The following is a 25,390-nucleotide window of genomic DNA, read 5'->3' as shown; positions in this document are numbered from 1 at the left end:
TAAAAAAAAAATAAAATAAAATAAAAAAACCACAGTTATATGTACATTTCATTTCATTCCATCCAAGCTATTTTGTCTTAATATTAAGGTTCAAGATTGCATCTGAAATGGCCAGAAGCTGCCTCCTGGAAGAAGTCGAATAAGTCAGGCTGGCAGCTTCATTCTGCTTCACCACTTCATTTTGGTTTGCTTCTAGTAAATTAAACAAGCCCATGGCTAAAATAAAGTTTTAGGCAGAAAGAAAATGCTCATATTCAGCATTTTTTCCAAAACAACATGCAAAAGTAAATCATCAAATAGTGCAAATACTTCAGGACCATCACTTAAAATGCTGACAACAAATACAAAGCAAATGGCATGAAAAAAATGCTAGGGGAATAAAAGAGAACCATTTCAAAAAATGCAAGGCACTAAATGCTACAGCCAGAATAGCATAATCTTACCCTCTAGCTGAACCTTCCCTTTTTATCTCTGTATTCTATATTTGCACTAGTTGCTTTGCTAAAAATATACTTTGAGGTTGTCATAGCTATTGGTCCTGGCTTGTCTTTTTTCTGCCTCTGAGAACAGTTAAAGTAATAGATCACTGTAATTAGACTTTTATGGGTGCAAGAGACAGTTTGTTACAGTCACAAACAGGAACAGAGAAATTATGAGACAGAGAGGGAAGAAAATGAAAGAAGTTTAAATAAGGCACCTACTAGAGAAACAGGAAGAGGGGGAAAAAGTTCTATGTTTATCCCCAAAACCACTAACTACAAAGAGGTATACAATACACAACAGCTCAGGACAGCTTTACACTTGGGCTAAGGCCATGTGTGAATAGATGCAGGCATTATTTGAACAGAAAAACTTAAGGCACATTAGATATATCAGAAAGGGTATCATACATACATCTACATATAACATTTTAACATACCTCCTATATTGTGCATATTAGACTGCACCATATAGCCAGGGTAAAACAAGGGTTATTTGTTCTTTGTCATGACTTTACCTACATACCACATTACACATATTTCTCTATCTGTAACTTTGCACACTGCCTACTAATCTGAATCTCTAATCTCAAGTAAATCTTAACTATAACTGCAAGACAAATAACGGAAAGAAACAACAAACCACAAAGCATCCAAGAGTCCTTCCAGGTGGATGATCTCCACCTGACTCTAAAAACATGTTTCTGCCCCTGGTATGACAGCCTTATTTGGATCTACACAACAATGCAAGTCAGCTTCTGCAGCCCTCCAGGAACCAGCTGCTTGCAATTTTACACTAATGCCTTCGATCATTAATCATTTATATTGTCTAACTGCTGTGGAAATCAAACCCACAGACCTCAGCTTTACCACAAGGCTTCCCTGATAGCTACAGTCAAGGTCAGTAGCATTAGCTTTGTTCAAGGACACTGACACGTGTCAAACTTCAGCAGTTCAATTTGTTTGCTATTGCATGAATAAACGGTGTTTGAAGGTATTTAATATATAAATACACACACATATTTAGGAGGTATTTTAGGTATTATTGCCTACTCAAGGTAATCTGAAGAAGGTATACTTAAAGCTAGAGACACTTCTTGGTTCACTGTGTCTCCTTCACTTCTGCAAAATACCATGTCACACACTCCTCTTCACAAACATGCCTACAGCTATGTAAAGCCATATGGCTTCCTGGGCCTCTCTACTCTCTGCAGTGACTTCTCCAGAACTTCACTTTTCTAAGAATCAGGAACCACCCTCTAACTCCAAAATTGTTGATATCCATCACAAATTTACCAAAATTTGCATGCACACCAGTACTAGCTTCTGTTCAACTAATACACCACTTGTTTCTAGTTCCTTCTGTGCAACAAGGACATGTTTTCTGAAGACAGGAGATGACAAAAGAGAAGACTGTACCATGACCTAGAACAGGGCATTATCCCTGGCCTTTTACATAATACTGCTGACACCTATCCCTGCCCTGGAAATACTTCTCCAAGACACTCTGGGATTTGTGATTTTCATTGCCATTGCTCATAACTGGACAATGACTTACCACCATACTTTGGACTCTCTGCTGCTCCTACCTGACAGGTTTGTTGAACATGGCCATTCCCACTTCTGTTCCTGACTGCACAGCCTCTCTCTCTGTAAAATTAGATTTAATACCCCTATGTGAGTACTATCCCCAGGATATTACTGTATGAGGTATGGTAAGGAAAAATATTGAATGCTACCCCTGTTGTTATAGGAAATGCCAAGAGGGAATCCCCTAAACAAAAATCAGCCAGCTCTGTCGTAATTACAGCCACAATTTAGCCAGTAGCCCACCTTGCACACAAGCAATTCCCTCTCTATGCAGCACCCTCTGCAGCCAAAGTTGTTGACACAGTAAAACAACCAGAGAGACAAACTAGCAAGGTTTCAAGAAATGGCCAGCTTCTGTTTACAAGCAAGGCTCATGAGTATTTGCAGTGATAAATTACCTGAAACCTCCTTGTCAATATGCAATATGCAAACAGAGTTAAAGGTCCCCCACTCCCTAACCTGTGTCAACATATTTTGGTAACGAGATGGGGTTTAAATTTGTTTTCCAGTAGTAACAATGCTAGTTTGGAGATTATTTGTCCAAAATTGTGCATCTTTCAGTTTCTGAAGCCTCAGTACATAGTCTCAAATTCAGTCCTAGTTTAATCTTGTCTTACTGCTTTTACTCTGGAAACAGAGTTAAAAAAAAAGAAAAAGAAAAAAGAAACCAGGAAATGATAAGAGTAAGATGATTTAAAATGTCCTAAAGTAATCTCTAATGACAGTACAGAAAAATCCTTGGGTAGAATTTGAAATCTGGAGGCCTGCATTGTTATCAACTCTATCAACTCATGCATTATCATCATCAATTTACAGTTTTATGTTAAAGAACCAGCTATAAAACAGAAGTAACTGTGTGAAAAACTCAGATTTCATGTATAAAAATAAGGTTCAGATAGCCTTTACATGTGGCAAAATCCTAAAATATAACTCAAGAGACTCAAATAAAAAGAAAGCCAAAAGTATTCAACAGTTAAAATACATTTTAAGTTCTGCTGCATCTCATAAAAACAGCATGAAACCTCAAAGGGGCTAGGAAGCCACAAAAAAACATGCAGACTGCTTTCTTTTAATACAAAACTAAGCTGTATGCATGAAACCTATCTCACTTTAAAACACTTCAGGAATTTTTTCTTTCTATACAAGAAGTCATCATTTTGACTATACCCTTGTGAGGCTCATCTGCTTTTGGTTGCTTGGACAGTGCCCTGTTGAGATGATTTTTCACAGCACAACTTAAGAGCAATCAAATTGCAGTCTCAGTTTTCTGACTAGCTCAAAATACCAGTACTATATTTTTTAATGTGAACAGTTAATTTAACAACAGTCTCTTCCCCCATCCTTCTGCTTGATGGTCCCTGTATTTTTTGGATGCATAAACCTGCCTTCACAACTGCTTGTTCTCTCATTTCCTGCCCAATCAGCCAGCTCTGACAGCAACACTCCTGCTACTTGACATGGCATGGCTGGAACACTGGCATTTGCCTGGAGAAAATCTGCAAATGTAAGGCTGCTTTCTTTTTGGTTGTTTTTTTTGGGTTTTTTTTTTTGTTTGGTTTTTTTTTTGTTTGGTTTTGTTTTTTTGGGTTTTTTTAATTATTCCAATTCAGATCTTAAATCAGCATTTAAAAAGACACGAAGGCTGCCAAGTACTGAAGGTAGCAACCAACTCAGATTTTTCTGAAAGCATCTTGTGGCAGCTGCAAGTTTGTGTTACATTACTTAGAGCAGTAATTGCCTTTGGAAATTATATTTTCCTGCTTGTTGAAAAGATTTACCATGAGTAACCATAAAAATTCAAAATTTAACTCAGTAAGTGCTGACATTAGTAAGGAGATATAGAGGATATGTTTGGCAGAAAATAAGCAGAAATGGAAATGTACCAGCAGATAATGCAGATAATTTCTTTGACAGTATATTTTGATATCCCTCAGAACATACATGCTCCAGTGGTTCTAAAACTCTCTTATCAGCACAGTTTGCAAACTCTTCCCTGTCATAGGAGATCTCTCTCAGAAACAAGTACACCTTGCTAACCAATTTAGATTTTCATTTCTGTGGTTTCATCCTTCTTGTTATATTCCCCACGTACTCCTCCTTATTGGTACTTTCAGTTCTTATTTAGTCAAGCTCTAAATATTGTGATTTTTTTTTTCAGTGACATGACAATTTCCCACCATCTTTTATGTAAGAAAATTTGATTTGCCAAATTATTTTGAAATAGGTCACTTAATAGGTCTGGTGTCAGAAGCTGTCCATGAACAATTTGTCTTTCAATACTATCTGCAGAAGAGGAATTTTCAGATGTGGATTATTGTAACAATGAGCCAAAGGGCCCCTGAGACACAGTCATCAGCATTTGCAAGAAAGACTAATCAAAGGTGGCTGGATTTCAAGGCAATGTGACCAGCATTTAAAATCAATTTACACTTTTTGTTACTATTTGCTAGTAGAGGTTCTTCTCCTCTCCTGAATTTTATTGCATTTTTTTCCTTCCATGCTGCAGTACCCACACAATGCTCGCAGACTGAAGTGAGGATGGGGATGTCACTCCCTGCTCCCATGAAAAGTTGGGTAGTGCATTTGAAACAGTCTTTTGTAAGACTGTGCATCACTCCTCCAGTAGTGATCCCATCAAAAAATGCATCAGCATCTTCTCCAGATGTGGCCAGATCCAGTGTGCTCGCAGAGTACTGAAATGGCAGTGCAGCATCTGCAGCACCCTGGCACCTCCATTGGGTACCCCAGTGCCGCACAGATAAGTGATGCCACACAGCCCACCCTTCCTGCAGCTCCACCTGCAGCCCTGTGAGAGCCCAGGGCTCAGCCCTGACATGCACAGAGAGACAAGAGGACACACAGTTCCACAAGAGTGGAATGCAGCTTGCTTAATTATAAATGTCTGTCCTATGGCATAAGTACCTGACAGCTGGGTACCCACGATTGCCACTGGAGACCTGGTCAATACAGCTCATGTCGTTTGGGCTACAGCTCATCTTAACAAGGGTAGGGTGAGGCAAATGACACCCTAAACACTGGTTACTGTAACAAATGCATCTGCACTACTTAATTCACACACAGGTGTCATCCAAACAGTGGAGCAACTCTTGGATTAAAAAAATAACATACCTCACAAATTGATAAATATCAACCCCTGAAAGGTTAACACTGAAGGCAGAAGAAAATAAGACTTATCTCATTGAGACCATCTGCTGTAGCAATCAAAGCAGTTAGAATTCATTTGCTTGCAGGAGTCCATAGAGAATATCATAAAGTAATTGGAGTCAAAATAAATTAGTTTATTTTGTTCTGCATGGCCAAAACCCATCCCACTAAGTTTTACCTACCTAAAGATAGAGCACAGTCTGTTCCAGGCTTTTCTCCATAAACAAAACAGAGGTTGCTCCAAAGGGACACTCAATACTGCCTAAGATCTGGTTTTTCCTCTAAATGTGTCTACCTTTCACTGGCTACTAAATGAAACCAGGCTAGAACGAAGCTGGTGGCACATGAACTTCAAACAGACCCCAGAGACTCTCAGCAAACCAAGTATAAAAAAGTATTAACAGTCTGAGGTTCTACTTGCAGGGCTTTCCTCCCCCAAATCCCTCAAACATGACAGTTATGATAAGCAACAAAACAGTTCACACTCAGAGCAGGATTCACTGTGGTTCCACTGCTAAAGACCACCCTTATTTATTCTTCCTAAGGGGGATCAGCAATTGCACCTTGGGCTCCTGCTGTGAGCAGCAAACCTTTCCTTCTGCTGCGACACAGTACCAACCCTGAACTGTAGGGAATGCTGGCAGATTGTGTGCAATGTTTCAGGGAGTCCAGTGCAGTGTTTTTCTCATTCATTACTGGCAATCAAGACATTTGAAAGCAAATGAGAGATGAAGAGCTAAACATTCATTTGGAGAGAGGAGGGATAATCAAAAGAATAATAGTCTTGTCTCAGATTTCGCATATGATTTTTCAACATGAAGGAACATAAAATTGATGTGTAATACATCTAATTAATATCAAAGTAATATGAAAATATCAAATAATACCAACTACTAATATTAAAACTAATATCTAAAATAATGCAAATTACATTTAGAAAGTCAATCACCAATGAAAATTTACTCAGAAAAATAGGTAATATCCACATTTTTTATTCACAAATCAACAGAAATGGCAAAAAAACCTGACAGATGTGTTAGCTTAAAATTGACAATACAGAATACACCATTTACTGCACAATGCATGGGGCATGCTATTCTAAAAGACAACTATGTATTTTGACAGGTGACTGTGTTATGAAAGGCTGGTAATACTGACACCGGAGGACAACCAGTAAGGAGAGATGAATCAAGTAGTATGAGTATATTCCCTATTGATACCACAGAATTCACAACCTCTATTCTACGTGACAATAAGGAAATATCAAAAGGCAAAGAAATGGAGAAATCCTAAAATAGAAATGCCGAATGTGAGACAAACAGGAAGTGAGGCACACAAATAAAGTAATGTTTTCAGGAACAGATAAGTGGATTCTCTGCAGAGTCACAGATTTAATGCCCTAATTCTAGATCATGCAACCAGACATTTCCTTCACACCTTGTATCTACTTCAGCCTATGGGGTGTTGGACTTCTCAGCAAACAGGTTGGAAAAAAAATAATCTGACTAACCGACTAGTGCTACTTCCAAATTAGCAGCCAAAGTGTGTTCATAACACATTCAAAACAAACAAGCCCACACATTACCCAGAAATTTTTCCCATGTTAACAATTCCAGATTCCAAACCAAATACACAACAACTAAACCAAAATTATGGATATCAAAAAGTAACACTTGAAACAACTCATGCTCCATATGAAACCTAAATTATATTCTCAGCATATGAAAGTCATCAAGATTGCAGTCAAGCAAGCAGAAAACATAACTATGTGCCTCCAACACATTACAGTAATTTTACCCAGGATCACACTACACAAGAGCAGTGTAGCTCTTAAGTTATCAGAATGGTTGCTTATTTAAGCTATGCAAGAAATTGCTGTCAGAATCATACAGAACTTCTGCACACTACATAAGAAATATTTTGCAGGCTAAATAAAATGTATTTATATTATTTCATTAAACTAAAAAAAAAAAAAATTAAATTTCGAAGATGAAGGATACACCTACCCCAAAACAAAACAATGCCTTTGCAAATGGGTCAATAGATAGCTTTCCTTCATCTTTTATGCTACCTCCAAAGTACTTCAGAATAAGACATATCATGGTGAAAAAATGCTCTTTAACACCATACATTGCTGTTGTTTCACCTTTGTCTAATTCATTTTTCCATAGCACTTGAGAAAACACTCTTTTTAAAATTCAGCAAGGCATGGGAAGTAAGAAAAATGACGTATAAAGAATCAAATTGCTAATTATTTAACAAGAAACACAATACGAATATAGGGAAAAAAGGTACCAAAAGACTGCTGTATGGAGGCTGCTTTATGCTTAGTATGACAAAACTTGGAAGATAGGTACACTTCTCTCAGCTAGCTGCAGTAAACTTGAACCATTACCTAAAGTCATATGACAAAAAGTTACAAATTTCAAGTTATTAGCTTGTCCTCAAATATTTCACAGTAACAAGCTCAAGTGCTTCCACTGAAGAGAATTCAACTTCCAAGCTCTCAAATGCTATAATTTGAAGCACTTACTTTCTTGAAAGTCTTTCAGCTACGCGTCCGAGCAGTCAAATATACCTCTGACTTCAAAAGGGGCATGGGATTCCTTTATAAGCCAATCACATAGAGAAGGGATTTTTGCCACAAGTCAAAATCCTTACCTTTCTGTAGACTATCATGTTTGGAGAACTCTCCTCTGGGTCAGCAGTTTCCGCACTACTCGGATCAGTGGGTGCTTGGGCCATGTTTGCCTCTCGTCGCTCAGCCTGCAAGGACAGGAGCAAAACTCAGCATCACTCCAGGCTGCAATGGAGCATGGTAAGGACGTGCAACTGCCTCCTAGGCAGACATACAAGGATGGTACAGAGGGAATCACACTCCTGTCTTCACCCTATGCAGGATTTTATCACACTGTGTCAGAACTGACTGGTTTATGGGATAACACCCCAAGAACAAGGACCACCAAGTCACGCACAGCTGTGGTTTGGGTCATCACATGCACACATTTCTCCCACAGTTCTGAAGTTGTATCATAAGCCCTTATTCAATAGAAGAATATCTAATTAATACTTCACACACTTCCCTTCCTCACTATAGAGCACAAACAGCCTGTACTGTTCTAGAAGCTTTGAGGTAACTACAAAGAAAAAGCCAAGGCACCTTGCTGTGAGGCAGAGCGAAACCCCACTGTGACAGGCAGGTGCAGCAGCCTGTCAGGCACACTGACTGCAGCTTCTCACCTGCAGACACTCCAAGCCCCTTCCAGCTCTCCATGGCCCCGAAGCAGCAGCCAAGAACCAGGGAGGCACAACTGCTTGCTCAGAGTAAACAGCTTCCCTCACCTCTTCTCATGACACAGCCAGCAAAGGCAACAGGGTACAGGCAGACAATCACACATAATACTCCTATCTTCTAGAAGCACAGAACCGGAACCACTGCCTCATCTCCTCCAGGTCATACCACCCTTGAGGCCAAAGCATTATTAAAAAAAAAAAAGAAAAAAGGGTCCTGGTGCAGAGGCAAATGCTATATTTTAAGTTTTACTTCCACCAGCACATTTGACAAGTAACATTTAAATTAGAGGCTGCTGTGGAGCCATGTGGTGACCTTTCCTAACCTAAGAAGTAACATTGCCTTGTACAGACATTGGCATTAAAACTATCTGACAAGTTCAATTTCTTTAACATTGAAAGTACTGAAATATCCCATCTCAACATATTTCATTAAAAACTGAGAACTAAAAGAAAAAAAAATCTATGTTCACATGAGCATAACCTATACATTAATTTCTAAAACACAGCTCATCATTAAAAAAGATTCTTTCCTACTCCTTCCTTTACCCCCTTTCACATTGCCACAGGCAACAACGTGCCCTAGCATATAATATACATACATAGGACACAATTATATGTATAATACATCCCTGAGCCATTCTAGCTGTCAGTTATCAGCTCTCAAGGACAAGTCAAGAGGCCTAGAATCAGACAGGCTCAGACCATATTCCAGCTCTGTCCTTCCTCAGCAGAGAAAAGGCTACTGCAGTAACATGACATCCATCATTAGAGCCAGAAGAAGCTGCCACATCCCCGTTAAGAAAACATCCATAAAACAAAAGTTAAATAATCTACATCAATCCAGAGACATTAATTTTTTTCTTTTATAAGGTATGCATTCACACGCACACACAAGTGGCCACAAATGCCTATGTACATGCATATACCAATTTGGAAATTCAGTAATACAGTTCAAAGCTGGGTTTAACAATATATATAGATCACCCTTTAAATGCATGTTCAGACCAATTTAGAGACTCTTTTAAATTTAAATAATATAAATTTATTTAAACCTCTACTAAACCTCATGTCTTCCTAGAAGCCCAAACACTACACCATTGTGCCAGGTCGTGAGCTAAAGAGGAAATGAAATAAATTCTCTAAGCAAAATTATTAGATGCAGAAACAATTAAACAGCACAAAGGATGAATGGTAAAGTATTTTCAAATTATAGCACTTCAAATTATTTACACAAATGTGCATTTTCACAATACTTCTTGGTCATGATTTCAAGGCACTGAAGAATTAGGCTCTAGGTTATCATCACTCAATTGAATGGAGCAGGAACTGGGCTGAGATTTTATGTAACTTTCCAAAGGCAATTACAAAGCAGAGTTGAAAGCATATGTCAAGTCACACAAGTTTCAGCTTCACCTGCAGTAAATAAAGACCACATTCACCACTTATATTATGTGAGATTTTACATGCATGCTTTAAAAGAAAACAATTGCAACAACTGCAATTCAGAAATGCTCTTAAAAGAACAAAATGACAATTTCTAACTGTAAAACCCTCTTCAGCATTACTTAGCTGTGCTTCACTCATTGCATTATTCACTTTGAACGTCCACATTTAAAAATTCTGTTGTTCTTGTTATACTGTCAGCTCACTTGATCTTTTTTGGTACTTCCAGATTTTCCCCATAGCACTTCTTGAAGCTTTTCATCTGCTCCAGTACAACAAGACTATAACATCATGTGCAATATGCAGTAGTAGCTGGCATGCTGTTCACAGTGACATTGAGGGAGCCACTAACTTTGAAGATCTACACAAGCCTAACACATAGATCTACATAACATCTACATAAGGTAATCAATACAAGTGAACCAATCTGTTGTTGGAAGTCAAATTTGCAAAAGTGATTCCCACAAGTGCCCAGCATGTGCTGCTAGATTTCAGCCAGGAACAGCAGGAGCAGAGCCACCTTTGTAAGAGTGACAGCAGGATGGACATCTCAGAGAACAAGGCTGGAGACAAGGCAGGACTGAGGTGCAGTGAGAAGCAGAGACAAGTGTGGGCATCCCCTCCACACAGCCCTGGCTCTGCTGCTGCTGTGATGAGCCTTAGCAGGCCAAGCCAGGGGCCCTGAGGAACTGTGAGGAATCTGACTATTCTCCAAGTTTTTTCTCTTTCCTTTATACCCTTTTTAAAAGCACAGAAATCTTTCTCACTGGTATTCTACAAGAAAAAGAAAAACTACTGATAAAATAAGACACGGGCATGTTCTTGGCTCTTCAAGGTGAGAGCACAGCAATGCTGGGTCCAATGGATTCCACTACACCTGTGCTTTTTAACATATGGGAGCTTAGCACCCAGTGATGCAGGACTGCTTCACAGAACCACTGAATGGCTGGGGTTGAAAGAAACCACTGGAGGTCATCTGGTCCAACCTTCCTTCTCACACAGGGTTCCCTACTGCATGTTACTCAGGATTGAGTACAGACAGCTTTTGAGAATCTCCAAAATTAAGAGAGACTCTGTAACCCCTGCAGACAACTGTTATAATGTGCATGGTAAAGAAGTTCTTCCTCATGTTCAGGTGGAGCTTCCAATGCATCAGTTTCTGCCCATTGCCTCTTGTCCTATTGCTTTGGCAACCCAGAGAAGAGCCTGGCTCCACCTCCTTGGTACCCTCCCTTCAGATACTTAAACACACTGATAAGGTCCTCTCTCAGTTGTCTCTTCTTGAGGCTGAACAGGCCCAGCTCCCTCAGCCTTTCCTCACAAGAGAGATGCCCCAGTACCCTCCATCTTCACAGCCCTTTGCTGGACCCACTCCAGGAGCTCCACGTCTCTCTTGTACTGAGGAGCCCAGACCTGGACACAGCACTCCACATGTGGCCTCACCAGGGCTGAGCAGAGGGGCAGGATCACCTCCCTGGACCTGCTGGCAGTGCGCTTCCTAATGCGGCTCAGGATGCCATGGTCCTTCTTGGTCACAAGGGCACCTCTGGCTCACGGGCAGCTTGTCCACCAGGATCTCCATATCCTTCTCCAGAGAGCTGCCTGCTGCAAACACAGATGAGACTGCCCACAGTCAAAGTACAGCTTTTTTACCCTACTAAAATGTTAACCTGCTGCATTTGCAACCTTTTAATAATGTAAAAGTGTACAAAAGTCCACATATCATTCACACAGTCCTCTCTCAAGAAACAAACCAAAAAAAACCTATACAATTTTTTCCTCACTGTCATCCCAGTCTACTCCAGATGCAAGCAGGAAGTCAACCTTACAACACTACACAGCCTGAAAACAGTTAGTCCTCTGAATCTTTCTCTAAGCACATGCTTGTGATTTATCAGCCAGAAGTGAATCCAGCTTAGCCTTATAAAGAGATTTCAGCTACACTTAGCTGAGAAGAGTGAAAACAAAGATTTTATGTAGGTTGTTTTGTTGGTTTTTTAAAATAAGCCTCTAGCTTAATTAAGACAGCCTTCAGCTCAGAACCTCACCACTTACCATCTGAAGAGTGCTGTCAGCTCCTCCCTCCTTTGGGCAGTTTGCTGTACTATCAGGGCTAACTCGTCCCAGCCTGAAGCCACACACAAGCAAACTAAATCCAAATGCATGTCTTCAAAGAAATAAATAATCTCTAAATTTCAAATATCATGCTCAAAGATTCTGTTTTCCCACAGCTGTTTTTCTGACAATAGCCATGCTTGCAGCAATCTGGACTCCTCAGCACCAAAAGTGATAAAAATTGAAAACCATTTGTGCTAACCATTCTCTCACTCTGCCATACACAAGAACAAAATCAGCAGTCTTTAACTTCTTAATAGATGGTCTATTAAGCCTTTGAAAAATATTACCAAAAATATGCTAAAAAGAGAGGGTGCATTCTCCTCTCACTGCTTTTTTCCTTTTTATGTTTTATTCTTTATTATAGAACACTTCTGCTTTTCCCCTAAGAAACATAAGCACACTGGATTAGACAGGCAGCTGCTGACAAAATGCACTGAATCACAGTAAGAGCTCTCTCTCTCGCTCTTATCTGATCAGGCTCCTCACTCTCCAAAAACCAGAAGCTGCAAAGAGATAAGGCTCCCATATGTCATGAAAGGATGAGTGAACTTTAAGGTGGAGTAACCAATTAAAAATATGCTCTGAAAATCAAGAAAATTTTTTCTTCTAGTTTACCTTTTCAGAGTTTCTCATACAGAACTGTAACTAGAAAATTTCAAAGAAAACCACCTTTACATTTTAATCCACAAATACTGACAGCATTTAATCTCTGTGTATGTGTAAGTTCAATGAAAGCATCTGAACAGTAAATTAGGAGATTCCCCTTAGTGTTCTCAAACACCTTGATTGCTGTCAGAGAAGACCATTGGAAACAAGGCTGCTGTAAGAAACCTCTTACAGACACAAACCCCCATGTGTTCCATAGAAATTAACACATCTAGGAGTCCTTATGCACTCTGGGGTTTTTTACATAATAGAGAAAGAAAGAAGTACATTAGAAGAAATCCTGCAAAACTATTTCTTGAAAATATGACCTGGATTTAACAAAATAATACAAGGTCATATGTCAACTCCTATTCTGTATCATAATAAATAAATTGTAAACTACATATACAAAATTTGCAGCGCAAAAAATTTCTTGCATATGTGAGATAAATTAAGATAGTTTTTTAAAATCGGGAAAAACTGAAGCAGAGAAAACAGAATCAGCTAAATGAATTCCCACGGAGATTTATATCAGGACTGTTAAGCTGGAATATAATTTTGGGTAACAATATGTGAAAATTACCTTTATGTTATGTAATTATATATTTCAAGGGCAGCTTATAATTGACACATAGTGTTAATATCAAATTATGAGAGATTTAGTGCTTTAGCACACAATCATAGATTAAATTACAATTTCATGTCATGAATACCTAGGTAATTTTTTTCTAATTAGTGAAATACAACTAGACTACACAACTTTTCATATGCCTGAGAAATCATATAACCACATGCCTTGCAGAACTCATAATTACCTAATAGGAAAAATCTCTACCTGATCTGCTAGAATATTTAGATCAAACAGGTCATTATTAAGGTGACAGGAGGGAAGAGACGGAAGGAAAAATCACACTGAATTCAATTAATCTCCATTAATATTAAGTTGATATTTCACATCCATTACATAAATCTCTCTAAAATTGCACTGGGAAGAAATACTTGTCTTCATATTCTTTTTCTGGTTAATTATTACTTCATTAAACCAGGACTTGGGTATGCCATGCAAGTTGTGTATACTGGAAGGCAACACACAGCCTATCATTAAGCTGATCCTATTGGCCAAGGTGAATACACTAGCCAGTGGATCGCCAGGACCTACCTGGGATATCCCCTGCTTTTCAGTGGTGTAGCTTAGTCCAAGCACTGCACAATTCACCTCTACTCCTCCTTCACGGCACTGCTCCCCTGCACTAGAGGGGCAGAGAGGGAAGTCTGCTTACAGGGAAGTATAACTCCCAAAGCACCTAAAAATCCTTCATTCCTTTCTTTTGGACATCAAATTGTAACTGAAGTTACTCCAAAAATAGTTTCCTAGTAGAAGATCATCCCAGACCTTCTGCCCCTCCTTGCAAGTGGTGAGCATTGCAGTACTATCAACAATACTCAGTCTGTTGCTTTTTTTAAGGAATAAAGTATAAACACTTCCAGCAGCAGCACTTAATGTTCAAATTTTTGCCAAACAAATTCCTCTTTGTTTGTGGGAAAGCAGTTTTGTTCACACTGGGTGAATTCAAGGGCTCTAAGGGACCCCATTCCTCCTCTTTCTAAGGTACAAGCTCAGAGGGAGCTCCGTGCTGAAGCACAGGGGCTCGACACTTTTCTCACTCTACAATTGGCAGGATGAAGGATGGGCACACATCTAGGCCAGGGAACACGCCAAAATGCTTTTACCTCAGTCTGAGAGAGCAGAAAGGGAGGACACAGTTCCAGGACACCCCCTTTTTCCTCTTTTTAGGGAAACTGGGATCCTGATGAAGGCTAGGATTTCCCATTTCTACTACTCTTACAGACATTTCCTAAAGGTGCAGTGCCCTTCCATAGCTAAGTGCTTCACCTGTGGAAAACTTGCCTCAGAACATCCTACAGGTATGTCTGCATTTCCACACAGTACTAGGGCAGGCAGCAAGCTCTGGGCTCCTGATCACCCACAGTGTTTAACTGCTGGTTTGCTCTCTTTTGTAGAGCTCCAAACCTAAGCAGACACACAGCTGGGAACACAGTTCTCCACCATCAGCACTTGCTCTCAAGAGTCAGCATGGATCATCTCACACAGGGCTGGGGTTCCTACCTCTTATCCATGTCTGCATCAGTCTCCCGATAGGTTCTGCAACGCCCTACAGCTTCCCAACATGTCCCAAGTCCTACAATGCATAACCTCATCCTTCTAGTGGGCTGCAGAAAAATCTCACTTTTTTTAACATTATGCTTGAAAATAAAACCATCCACAACAATCACTGCATCTTCAGGCCACAGAGGTACCAGCTAAGGGCCAGGGGTCTGAGACCCCTCTGGCCAAGAATATGCAGTATGAACACAGCGATCTTTTAGACCAAAGTAGCTCTCACATGAGTCAATCCAAGTCACTTGGCTTCCTGCAGATACACACAACTTTAAACTCAGCCCCTGAGTAATCTAATGCGCAGATGCCTGTACTACTTCTCACCAATCACTTGCTCTTCCAAATCATGTACATCCGTTAAGAAAAAAAAAGGTAAATATTAATGGTTTAGTGGTCTAAGCAGAATATTGTTAACCAGGGATCACCAAGGCCTCATACCCCCTCCAAAAGGGTGCTCTCCATGGTCTTGAGCAATTTTCTCTCCATCTGAGACACCTGTGGCAGTGCTCATGCTATTACTGTCCAACAGACAACACTCAGGATGGAGAGTTCCAGTTGTTCCATTTGTGTGAGCCACTGGTGATCAGACTGCATCTTGATAAGCACCTGCCAAGTGACTGAGGCAGATCACCATTTCTTGATAGAAGTGAATTACTTTCCTCCCCATTTCCCAGTTTTCCACACACTCTATTTTGATTTTATATATTTCTAAATTTGCACATATTCTTAGCTATTATAGAATGCTGAAAATACTGTCTGGATCTGGATGTTACATCCAGGAAACATAGGGTTGGAAGTCAAAATAAAGTAATTTTTGGTATCTAACTTGACTAGGTCCTGACTTCCCAAGATAACCAGAAGAAAAAATGGAATAGAGATGGATTGTAGTGAATATTGACATACAAATTGCTGGTTAACTAGGTAATTTTTTCCCTTTACGAAATCAATTGTTAAAATGGGCACTTGCATATTACATTTGCTTTTAATGGACCAGAATTATGTTACAGCAAGAAGAAACTGCTTCCAATACATCCATTCCTCTTCCAAAGAATTCAGAAAAAAAGTGCAGCGTTCACCAGTAATCAATCTCCCTTCCGATAAAATAATACTGCTGTGAGCACAAGGCCTCTTGGAAAGGCTGTGAGCCAACACGCTGTTACCAAGGATAGCTACAAAGAATGTGATAGCAAGTATATGCTGAATATTTTACTAAAGCAAGTGCCAGGGCTATATAAATTTAGAAATGCAACGAGATAGTTATAGATCAACTTTGAACTTCACATGAATTGGTGATCCCAAACTACAGCAGTAATTATTCAGCACTATCAGCCTGCAAGGAGCAGCAGCTACAAAGCTGAAGCTGTACTTTGTTGTTTTGCAACAATGCCAACTTATTGTCCAGAATCATTCCCTGTGGAAAATGGGTAACTGTACTGATAATACAGAGCTTGAGGGTAGACTCCTAATCTATTCTCCAACATAAATCTTCTACTGGATCAGTTAAGGTGTGCTAAGAGCTTCCTGTTCTTTGAAGCTGGTCCATCAAATACACCATCTCTGAAAGTGCCTTGCCTTTACACACCCTAAGAAATGCTAATTGCAATTTCAGTAAGCTACTTCTGGGGCAGGGGCTGCACTTTGTATTTTACATTGTATCCAGTAAGCTGAAAACAACTGAAGAAAATTGATTCAAATATAAAACTGAATGAGGAGATGCACAAAATAATGGATGCTCTAATACAGACTGGTAAGAAAATAATAAAATTAAAAAAAACTAAACAAACAAAACACAGGCCTCAGTGCTTGTTAGATTCCAAATTCAAATTTACTCCACCTAAACTCCCTGTTCCCAATAGAAGTTGCTGAAATGAAGTTTCCCTTCAAGCAATCTTATGCAAGTTCACAGAAGCAATCCAGCCCTGCATTGATCAGTGACTACATAATCTCATTTAAAATGCCCCAAAGTGCTGAGAGTTCTTGCCGGTTGTTCATTCTCAAGATGATGGAAAATTGCAAGTACCCTTGCAATCAAATAAAATAGGAAATCTGCTACCCAAAAGCACAGGTGTCCTTGAAGATGTGGCACCATGAAATACCCTTGGTGCAAATGAACGCAACTGGTTGTACCCCAACTACTTCAAGGACATGATGCAATATACTGTGATTTCACTGCCCTGCTGTTTATCATAACAGCACACAGCCTTTTCAGATGCAAATTACAGACAAATCACTTCAGTAATTGCAATGTAAAAAGCACTTAAGCCACTCCTGAATTAGCAAGCTCAAGTACAAACACCACACATCCACGCAGTTCAGCAAAGCCTACAAATCCCAGTGCTGTGGTTCATTTAATCTGAACTTCATAATGCCACATCTGGAGTGCTACAAATACCAATGTAAGTTAGATACACTATAAATACTAATACACTTGACTATTGCAACTGTTAGAGTAAAATAGTCCTATTAAAGACAGTTAGTTTAGTTGAGCTAATACATGTCTCTGCCAGATTGCTTTTACACCGGTGAATGCAATCTAAACCTAGTTGCTCATCTGTGACACATGCAATTAGCATTTTTTTTTACAAAATGATAAATTAAATCACAATGAAATTAAGTGACTTCCCACATTCACACAATAAATCACAGAGCAATAAATTGGACATCTAAACCCTGACTTTCAAGCCATTAGTTATAATTTCCTTAACACATATCCTCACAGCATAGGAGGCCTGTAGCATGAGGATCTTTAACTACCCCATGAACATTTCACTGCTGATGCCAGGTCCTAAGAGCACAGTGAAAAAGATGAAATATTGTCCTTTACCATCAGGATAATGTTTAGTGTGTGTAACTGAAGATTCCTGCAAAAGTGCAGCATTAATTCCTTCTCACTGCCTCATGATTCCCACCACCCCTGTGCAGGCAGTACCTGTGCTGCTGAGTCTAGGAATACACAGCTGTTTCCAGCATGACAATCAGAGCTCCTGGGATGGCAGTGTCAGAACCTTATTGCTCACTGAAATCTTGATCTTCTTCTCTTTCCTTCTCTCCATATTCTTTGCCACCCGCTGCAGAGATGTTAAAAAATAGTACAAGATCTGATGCAACATAAGTGGGTAGCAGTAGTCTCTCTTGACTCCACAATCTTTCTAGAGCTTGACAACCAACAAGAAAAACACAAATTAGCTCCTCTTTCTTTCTCCTTTTCATAGATGGAGCACAACAACAGAAATTAGCTCATTCCTCAGTCACCACAATATGCTGGAAACACTCACTGAAATCTTGGAAATGCCTTTTCACGGTAAAACTTATATAGATTAAGAAAACACTATGGATACACTAACACTAATATCATCCTGTATAAACTTTAAATGCCACTATATTATTGAGGGCATGTTGCAATCAAACCATTTAGATCTCTCCACTATGCATCTATTATTACCTTTTCAAAGATATAAAGACAAATCAAATTTTTCAAAGTACTCTAGCCACCTCTAAACCCCCATAAATCCACCACCACCAAAATGCAAGCATTGTTCTCACAATCACCAGACAGAAAGTTAAAAGATGAAGAATGAAGGCAGAAATTTTAGGAAAAAAGTAGATTTAGAGGTGGAGGAACATAATAATTCAGTTCAGAATACAAAGATGTGCAACTATATGCAAGTGCTCAAAGACGACAAGAGCAAATTTTGTAGCCTGAGGAAGTCAGATGTGTAACTCCACAGGAGCAAAGTGACTGACCAGATGCTTCTGAAAAAACCACCATCACCACCTACAGTTTCTGAAATGTGCTTGGCCAGCACAGCTCTGGTCAGCTTGTCTCATGCAGACCAGGCTGCAAATGAACAGGGTTAAATGTACTATTATACCTTCAGTAATAGCACAGGGCCACCATGCTGCTTGGTAACTTCACAAGGCAGAGTGCTATCTTACACCGCACTGGGGACAGCACTTCAAAGTCTGAATTGAAGAAACACCCTTCCAAATCATCAACATCATTTTCTTATTCTACCCAGGTTTTCTTTGTAATTATAACGCCACGGTGTGAATTGACATAAATAATAATGCAGCCGTGAAGATATTGAAAAGAGTGTCAGGAGGAGACAGGAGCACTTCAGTTCTGGCAATTAAGTGCAATATTTGTTACCTGAAATAGCCCAGGGCTGCTCAGTGAACTGGACCTGTTTGTTCCTACAATACCTCCTTTAGAGAGCCAAGGTGTGCTTCCAGAAACTGGAGCTCCAGGTAACGAGCACAAACAATACAATAACCCATCATAAGGGCAAAATTCTACTCTTGTAATATTGGGCATGGAAAGAGCAGTTTGCCCTTGTTCTGCTGCCATTGTACAACTGGGGTGTTTGATTTAGATATCAAAGATATACCCAGCCAAAGCCCCTCTGTTAATTACCCCTCATACCTGAAAAGCTGAAGACTCATATCATTATTGAGGAAAGAAAAAAATCATCACCCCACAACACCCTTGCATTTGTGTTAGGAAGCCTGAGCCACGGCACTGCAAGATCCCCAAGTTTCACCACAGACTAACACAGCATCCCAACGCACCATGTTAAAACAACACACTGCAGCTATTTTCCCTTCCTGCTACAACACATATATTAGCTTCTTCTCTTCCCTGCCATCTGTTAGTTTGCTGCAGTCTGCTGGGACAGGACTGCCCTCTCCTTTTCTCCCCTTCTTGCCTGCTCGAATGGATGACAACAAAGCCAGGCATTTCCTGTCCATACACTCAGCTTTTCTCAGCTGCCTCAGAAGCATTACCAAATGCAGAGTTAGGAATGAAAAGTGCTCTGCTCACCTCTGCTGTACCAGTGTGCCCACCAGAATTACATGCTAGACACAGAAACACCTTGTAAGTGGCAGGCAAGGAGGTAACTGCTGCTTTAAGAGGACACACCTTTTAAGGACATACCTTATCCACGGTATCATTGTTTAAAACAGGTATCTGTACTATCTGCACCACAGGAACTATCAGAGGGAAGCCAAGGTAAGCAGCATTGACAATTACTTTATGCAGCAATCTGCTGCACTTTTCTTAGAAGGGAAGGTTAGCAATGAAAAAAAAAAAAAACCAGAAAAATCAGGTGAACAGCAATCTACTACTACCATAAACTTCAGTGTAATATGTGTAGCAAATCACTGTTTTTCCCTCTAATACAGTTCAGAATGGAAAAAAGAATGTCTGTCTAATCCATCACACTTGTAGGCAGTTAGGAAGGAAATTGGAATGTTTGTCATCAATTGTTCTATCAGTCAGGTCATTAGAAAAGGAACGGCTCATCTAAAAATAAAGTCAATATTGGCTGAGTCTAAACAGCTTCTTCAGCATTTCACACACATATTCAAGCAATGAACACTATTATTCTGTGCTTGTAACAATATGCCCCCAAGCCAATAACTGCTCTTCAACATCTGACCTCTTTTTAAAGTAGATTTACAAGGAAGTATAGTGAAAGTGTTCCAAATCAGCTGGTGAGAAAGTATTATAGATCATTACCCCACAGTAAACAATTCCTAGTTCTGATCTGCAAGATTAGAATAAATCTAGCATTACAAAAAAAATTTAAAAATAAAAAAGGTAACTTATGATATCAAATATACTTCTATTCAAAAATAAAAATAAATCCCACACTAACAGCTCACAAAGCATTTCCTTCAGAAACAAAGAGGAAAAGTAGGTTTCTTTGGGACAGGAAACCACCAATATCTGCTGCAACACACCAACACAAAGGTGAGTTTTACAGTATGAATTTATTGACCAAAGACAGATTTTCCTGCTTTCCAATCCCTATATACTGCTAGCCAGCAAATATAATTCAATCAAGAGCAAATTATGCATATCTTTGATTTCAGGGAAGCATCATGTAGCACACAGGCTACAACAGAGATGCAGTTCTGCCAACTCCCTTACAGATCGGCTGAAGGAAGCCCCCGACTCACCTGGGCCGTCCCAGCGAGGGCAGCGGCGGTGCAGACGGGACGCCAAGCCCAGAGCCACCGGCGCAGGCAGCTCCTCGGAGCAACAGCCCCGGCTGCGATTACGTCTGCAGCGTACAAGCGGCAGCGCGCCGTTATTTATACAAAAATCAGCATCTTCCCCAGGAAAAAAAACCCACTCGAAGGTTCTTACTGGCCCTGTAACATACTCCTATACTTATGCCATCACATCTAGTGACTAAGAAGATGCTTTCAGTGTCACAGGAGATTAAGATTCTGGGAGGAGAGTGCCTGGCAGCTTTACTCTCACACACCAATCTGCCTTCACGCAAACGCACTTTGTCGGCGGATGGAAGTGTATTATTGCAATACGCTAGCGAAACGAAACAGTTTCCAAGTTTTCCCACAGGGCATCAGCTCCCCCTTCAAGCTGCACCCCAGCGCTCGCTCCCCCTCGTCCATCCCCGAAAAGACCTGCGGTTTCTGGGCACCACAACTTGTCCTGCGTCCGCACCGAGCTCCGGCTCCCCGTGCGCTGCCCTCATACCTGCCGGGACACCGCGGGGCGTGGGCACCCCGCGCAGCCGGACAGCGCCCAGACAGCGCCTCCTGCGCCGGGGCCCGAGCCGGGCCCTTCCCCCGGACCCCGCGGGAGGGCGAACGGCAGCCGCGCTGCTCTCGGGGTCCGCACGGCCCGGGCAGGGCACGGCCTTCCCCCGGCCGGGCACCACAGACACACACGTACCGCACACGCAGAACACACACCTTGCACCTGTCCGCTACTACCGACCGGGAGCGGACTCCCACCCCGGGGGCTCGGGAATCCCGCTGCCAGGGCACAGCCGAGTGACAGCCACTCGCCACATAGATGCGGATAAGCAGGAAAAGGACGGCGAGAGAGAGCAACCCACTTCCATTACCTTAGCAATCGCGTCGCCGCCGTCCCCTGACACCCCTTCGCCTCTCCTCAGAGATGGGGAAGCGCCCGCAGCATGGCGTGAGCCTGCGGGCGGGGCCGGCGGTCAGCCCGGGGCTCCTCTGTGCGCCTCTTCCAAAAACCTCCCGTTCTCCTCAGCGCCCCTCCTGCTGCGGCGAGGACGGCGGCCGGGGCCAATCTGCCGCGACCAGAGCGCCGCGGGCACACCGCGCCCCGCCCGGCACGGCCCCTCGCTGCCGCCCCCGACCCTCCACCAAGCCCGCGCCGGGCTGGCGGGGGCGGGATCGGCCCCAGCCCCTGCCCCGGCCCCGGCGCTGCAGCGCTCGCTGCGGGCGGCCCGGGCGCGCCGCCCCCGCCCGGCCCCGGCGCCTCTTTCCCCGGTGCGGAGCCGGCCGCCCTTTGGCGGTGGCGTGCGGGAAATTCAGCTCCCGTGTCCCGCCACCCCGGCCGCTCCTCGGGCACTCGGCGCAGCCCTGAAGAAAGGCATGGAGACGAAGACAAGCCTTGTATCTCTCTTACAATCTTGTTTATGTGTTGAGTCTCGCAATTAAGGTGTTTGACTAAAGTCCTCCATCTGAAACCGGGGAAGCCTCATCTCTTGGTCACCTTCCTCCAACAGCCAGGATTCCCTAAATAACACCTGGGCTCTGCACACCACCATCGATCTTAACAGGCACTATAACTCCAGCAAAACAGCTTGGAGACCCAGCCCTTTTACACAGACCTGTCCCATGGGCAAGACACTGCTGTTGATTGGGATGAATTTCTGCAGATTAACTTCGTGGGCAAAGTAGCTCGCATACTTTTTAGGCTATTATCCACCGATTTTTCCAATAGATGAGATTTTTGTTCCTTTTTCTCCAGATGGCAAATTAAGCCCACCTTGCCGCCAGCTGAGCCTCAGGTCTGAGAGCCCCGTGCTGGGATGCGCTAGGGCAGACCATTGACAGGAGGTAGCCACGCCCATCTCCGTGCCCAAGTTTGTGAATTTCCAAGGTCTGGTTCCCACGCATCAGACTCATTATTGCTGTCGAAACTCTTCAAAATGAGGATGTCAGCTGCACAGAGGAAAGGCTCCTTTACCCACCCGTGTAGCCTGTTTTAAAAGCCCTTGTGTGGTGTCTCTGTTGCCTCAATTTCCTAACATCCTGGATCTTACCAAAGCCAGGTTTATATTTCATAAGCCCTCTGACATCAGAAGTTATCATGTGCAGGGATGTCCTGTTATTTTATGCTGTAGTCTGCCCAGCACAATTTCTGGTGATATCTGGTACACTGAACTGCTGCAGTAATTCAAATATTAAATTAAGAAAAAAATATTTCTGGTTCAGCTGTGCATCCCTTCCATTTTTACTGGATCCTTATGTCTATCTTTACCATTACTGGCTTCCTTCGTCCTTACTCCTTCCTTAGTCTTTCAAATGCCAGTTTCTACCTTGGAGAGTTTATATGCTCCTTCAAAAAGGCCCTTCATCAACACAGACTATACATTTATTTCCCTGTCACACTCAAAATTGTATCTTAGTGGCAAAATTCTGCAGTTATGCCTCACACAAGCTCATTGACCCTGACTAGACTTTACAGAGTGTTGATTCAATTGATTTGTTTCAGATTTCAGCTGTGGGCATTTAAAAGCTTCTGTGGCAGGTTAAAACATTTTAATCTTGGTTGTTTTGTTCAAAGATGTACCTCTCAAACATCACAGCATATTTTTGGGATACTTTTATGAAATAAAATTAATCTAAAAAATATTGCCCTTTATATCAAGTTTGAATTTAAACTAATATCATTCCCTTTGGATTAAACAAAGCATATTATATATTATTTGCCACACAAAGCTGTCTGGCAAAGGGAGGAAAGAGAGAATGGCAACCTATGAAATAAAGATTTAATTTTTTAGAGATTTTCTCAGCAAAGCATTTTAAATCACTAGTTACATTGAGTTATGCTGGGGTATGACTACATGTAATATCAACGGGGAAGTATTTCAGTGTCTTATATGAGGTCTATTCAGGAAAAACTCTACACAGTCTGCTCTCACAGCTCCCTCAAAGGAGTGTGCGTGCAGTAGCCAACAAATCTAAGTACTTGAATATATCAGACTACAAGGCAAGTTCTATAGAAAGGCTGTTTTCAAGGTAGAAGACAGATAGAAATGTATTAACATTATAATTCAAAGAAATTACCAGTATGTTTTCTGGAAGTATATGCAGCCTAGTATTACCATACTCCAGCAGCCCATGATGTTGAGAAAGGAAGCTGAATGGGAACATTAAAGCAAAAGTGACATCTATGCTTATTTTAATCATGCTCAGCAGAAGAAAGTGTAACCAAAAAGTACAAATAAAAGGAAAGGCAAATTGGCTCCTCTCAAGTAACAATGATTCTTTGGTCCCTAGAAGTAATAAATGGTATGAAGCAAAATGGCACAGCAACATTCTTTACTTTCATGCATTAACTACTAAAATAAATTATACATAATTAAAACCTGATAAAACTGAGCCAGCTTTGTATTTACATTGATCCTTATGCTGAAAACAATGTAGTCAGACTTGGTTCATCACAGCAACCGTTTCTCAGTTTAGCCTCTTTCCCAGCAGGAGTCCAGCAGTTTGATGAGTAAGATCAGAGATGCACAAACAGTTCCATTTAGATCAGTGGGACATCTCAAGCTGATGAACTATCCATATACAGCAATGTTTGCAGAAAAAGACCTTGCATCTGAAACACTGCTATGCTTAGTAAGCACTGGAGTAGAATGTGTGGGGAGGGACTGTCATGCATTTTTCTGGCCAGGAGTGTAGAGTTTTATTGTTCCCTTTCCTCTGTATTATATGCTGAGATCTGAAAGCCAGAAGAAACCACCATGGTCCACACCAAGTATGGAACACCACTTGTTCTTAATGATACATCATTAAAACTGAAGAACCTAAAACTGAAGAGCTAGGATTTTCATTTTCCCTAACATTTCCTATTGAAAGTATTTGTTCAGCTTTTCTTTATCCCAGACACTGATTTCAATGACAAAGCCACACATTGTATAAAATATTATATCTTCTATTGAAGACTGCAGTGGTATAAAACTTCCTTCATGCCCAGTAATGCTGTCCCAAAGCTGTATTATCCTCATTGCTGTAAAGAAGTCCTTTTTTCAGCTTCAGAATGCATAACTTTGAATCCCTGCATATCGTGGCTGACACTAGCGTTACACATGCTCACAGGGCTTCTGCTAACTCTTATTCACAGCTCAACAGTGGGAGTCTCCAGGGTATTCCAGCAGATTCTTTACATGGCAAAGAGTCACAGCACAGCATGCTCCCCTGTGATCATCTGAAAAAAGGAGGAGTAGATATCGCTAACTTTCCACCAGTAGCATCCTTCTCTCCTGGTGCTTGAAAAGCTCAGAAAGGCAGAAGCTGCTGCAGCTGCAGTGGTTGCAGTGCTCTGAGGTAGGGCCAATGTTTTCCTTTCAGTTTGCAAACCAACAGCATTGTTGATCGAATGAGTAAGTGTTACCCCATAGCACTTACTTCATAAATATTCAGTAGCTGTTAATTACAAGAAAAAATGGAGCTGCTG

At 41.2% G+C, this 25,390-nt stretch overlaps 1 protein-coding gene across 3 annotated transcripts in view; it reads right to left on the bottom strand.

Moving 5' to 3' along the window:
* RGS6 (regulator of G protein signaling 6) overlaps positions 1 to 22,087 on the bottom strand; it is a 249,500-nt gene extending 227,413 nt beyond the window's left edge. For 2 of the 3 annotated variants that reach the window (XM_064713750.1, XM_064713752.1), the window contains exons 1-2: positions 21,795 to 22,087; positions 7,896 to 8,000 (exon numbers count right to left, since the gene is read on the bottom strand). In XM_064713750.1, the coding sequence (XP_064569820.1) occupies positions 7,896 to 7,979 (84 nt within the window). In that variant the 5' untranslated portion in view covers positions 7,980 to 8,000; positions 21,795 to 22,087. Of the gene's footprint in view, positions 1 to 7,895; positions 8,001 to 20,877; positions 20,963 to 21,794 lie in introns of those variants that run through there. The other variant, XM_064713751.1, reaches the window with a different exon arrangement.
* Positions 22,088 to 25,390: the final 3,303 nt, after the last annotated feature.

The sequence above is a fragment of the Zonotrichia leucophrys genome, chromosome 5 (genome assembly GCF_028769735.1).
Source record: "Zonotrichia leucophrys gambelii isolate GWCS_2022_RI chromosome 5, RI_Zleu_2.0, whole genome shotgun sequence".
Taxonomy (NCBI): Eukaryota; Metazoa; Chordata; class Aves; order Passeriformes; family Passerellidae; genus Zonotrichia; species Zonotrichia leucophrys.
This window is presented reverse-complemented; position numbering and strand designations above follow the sequence as displayed.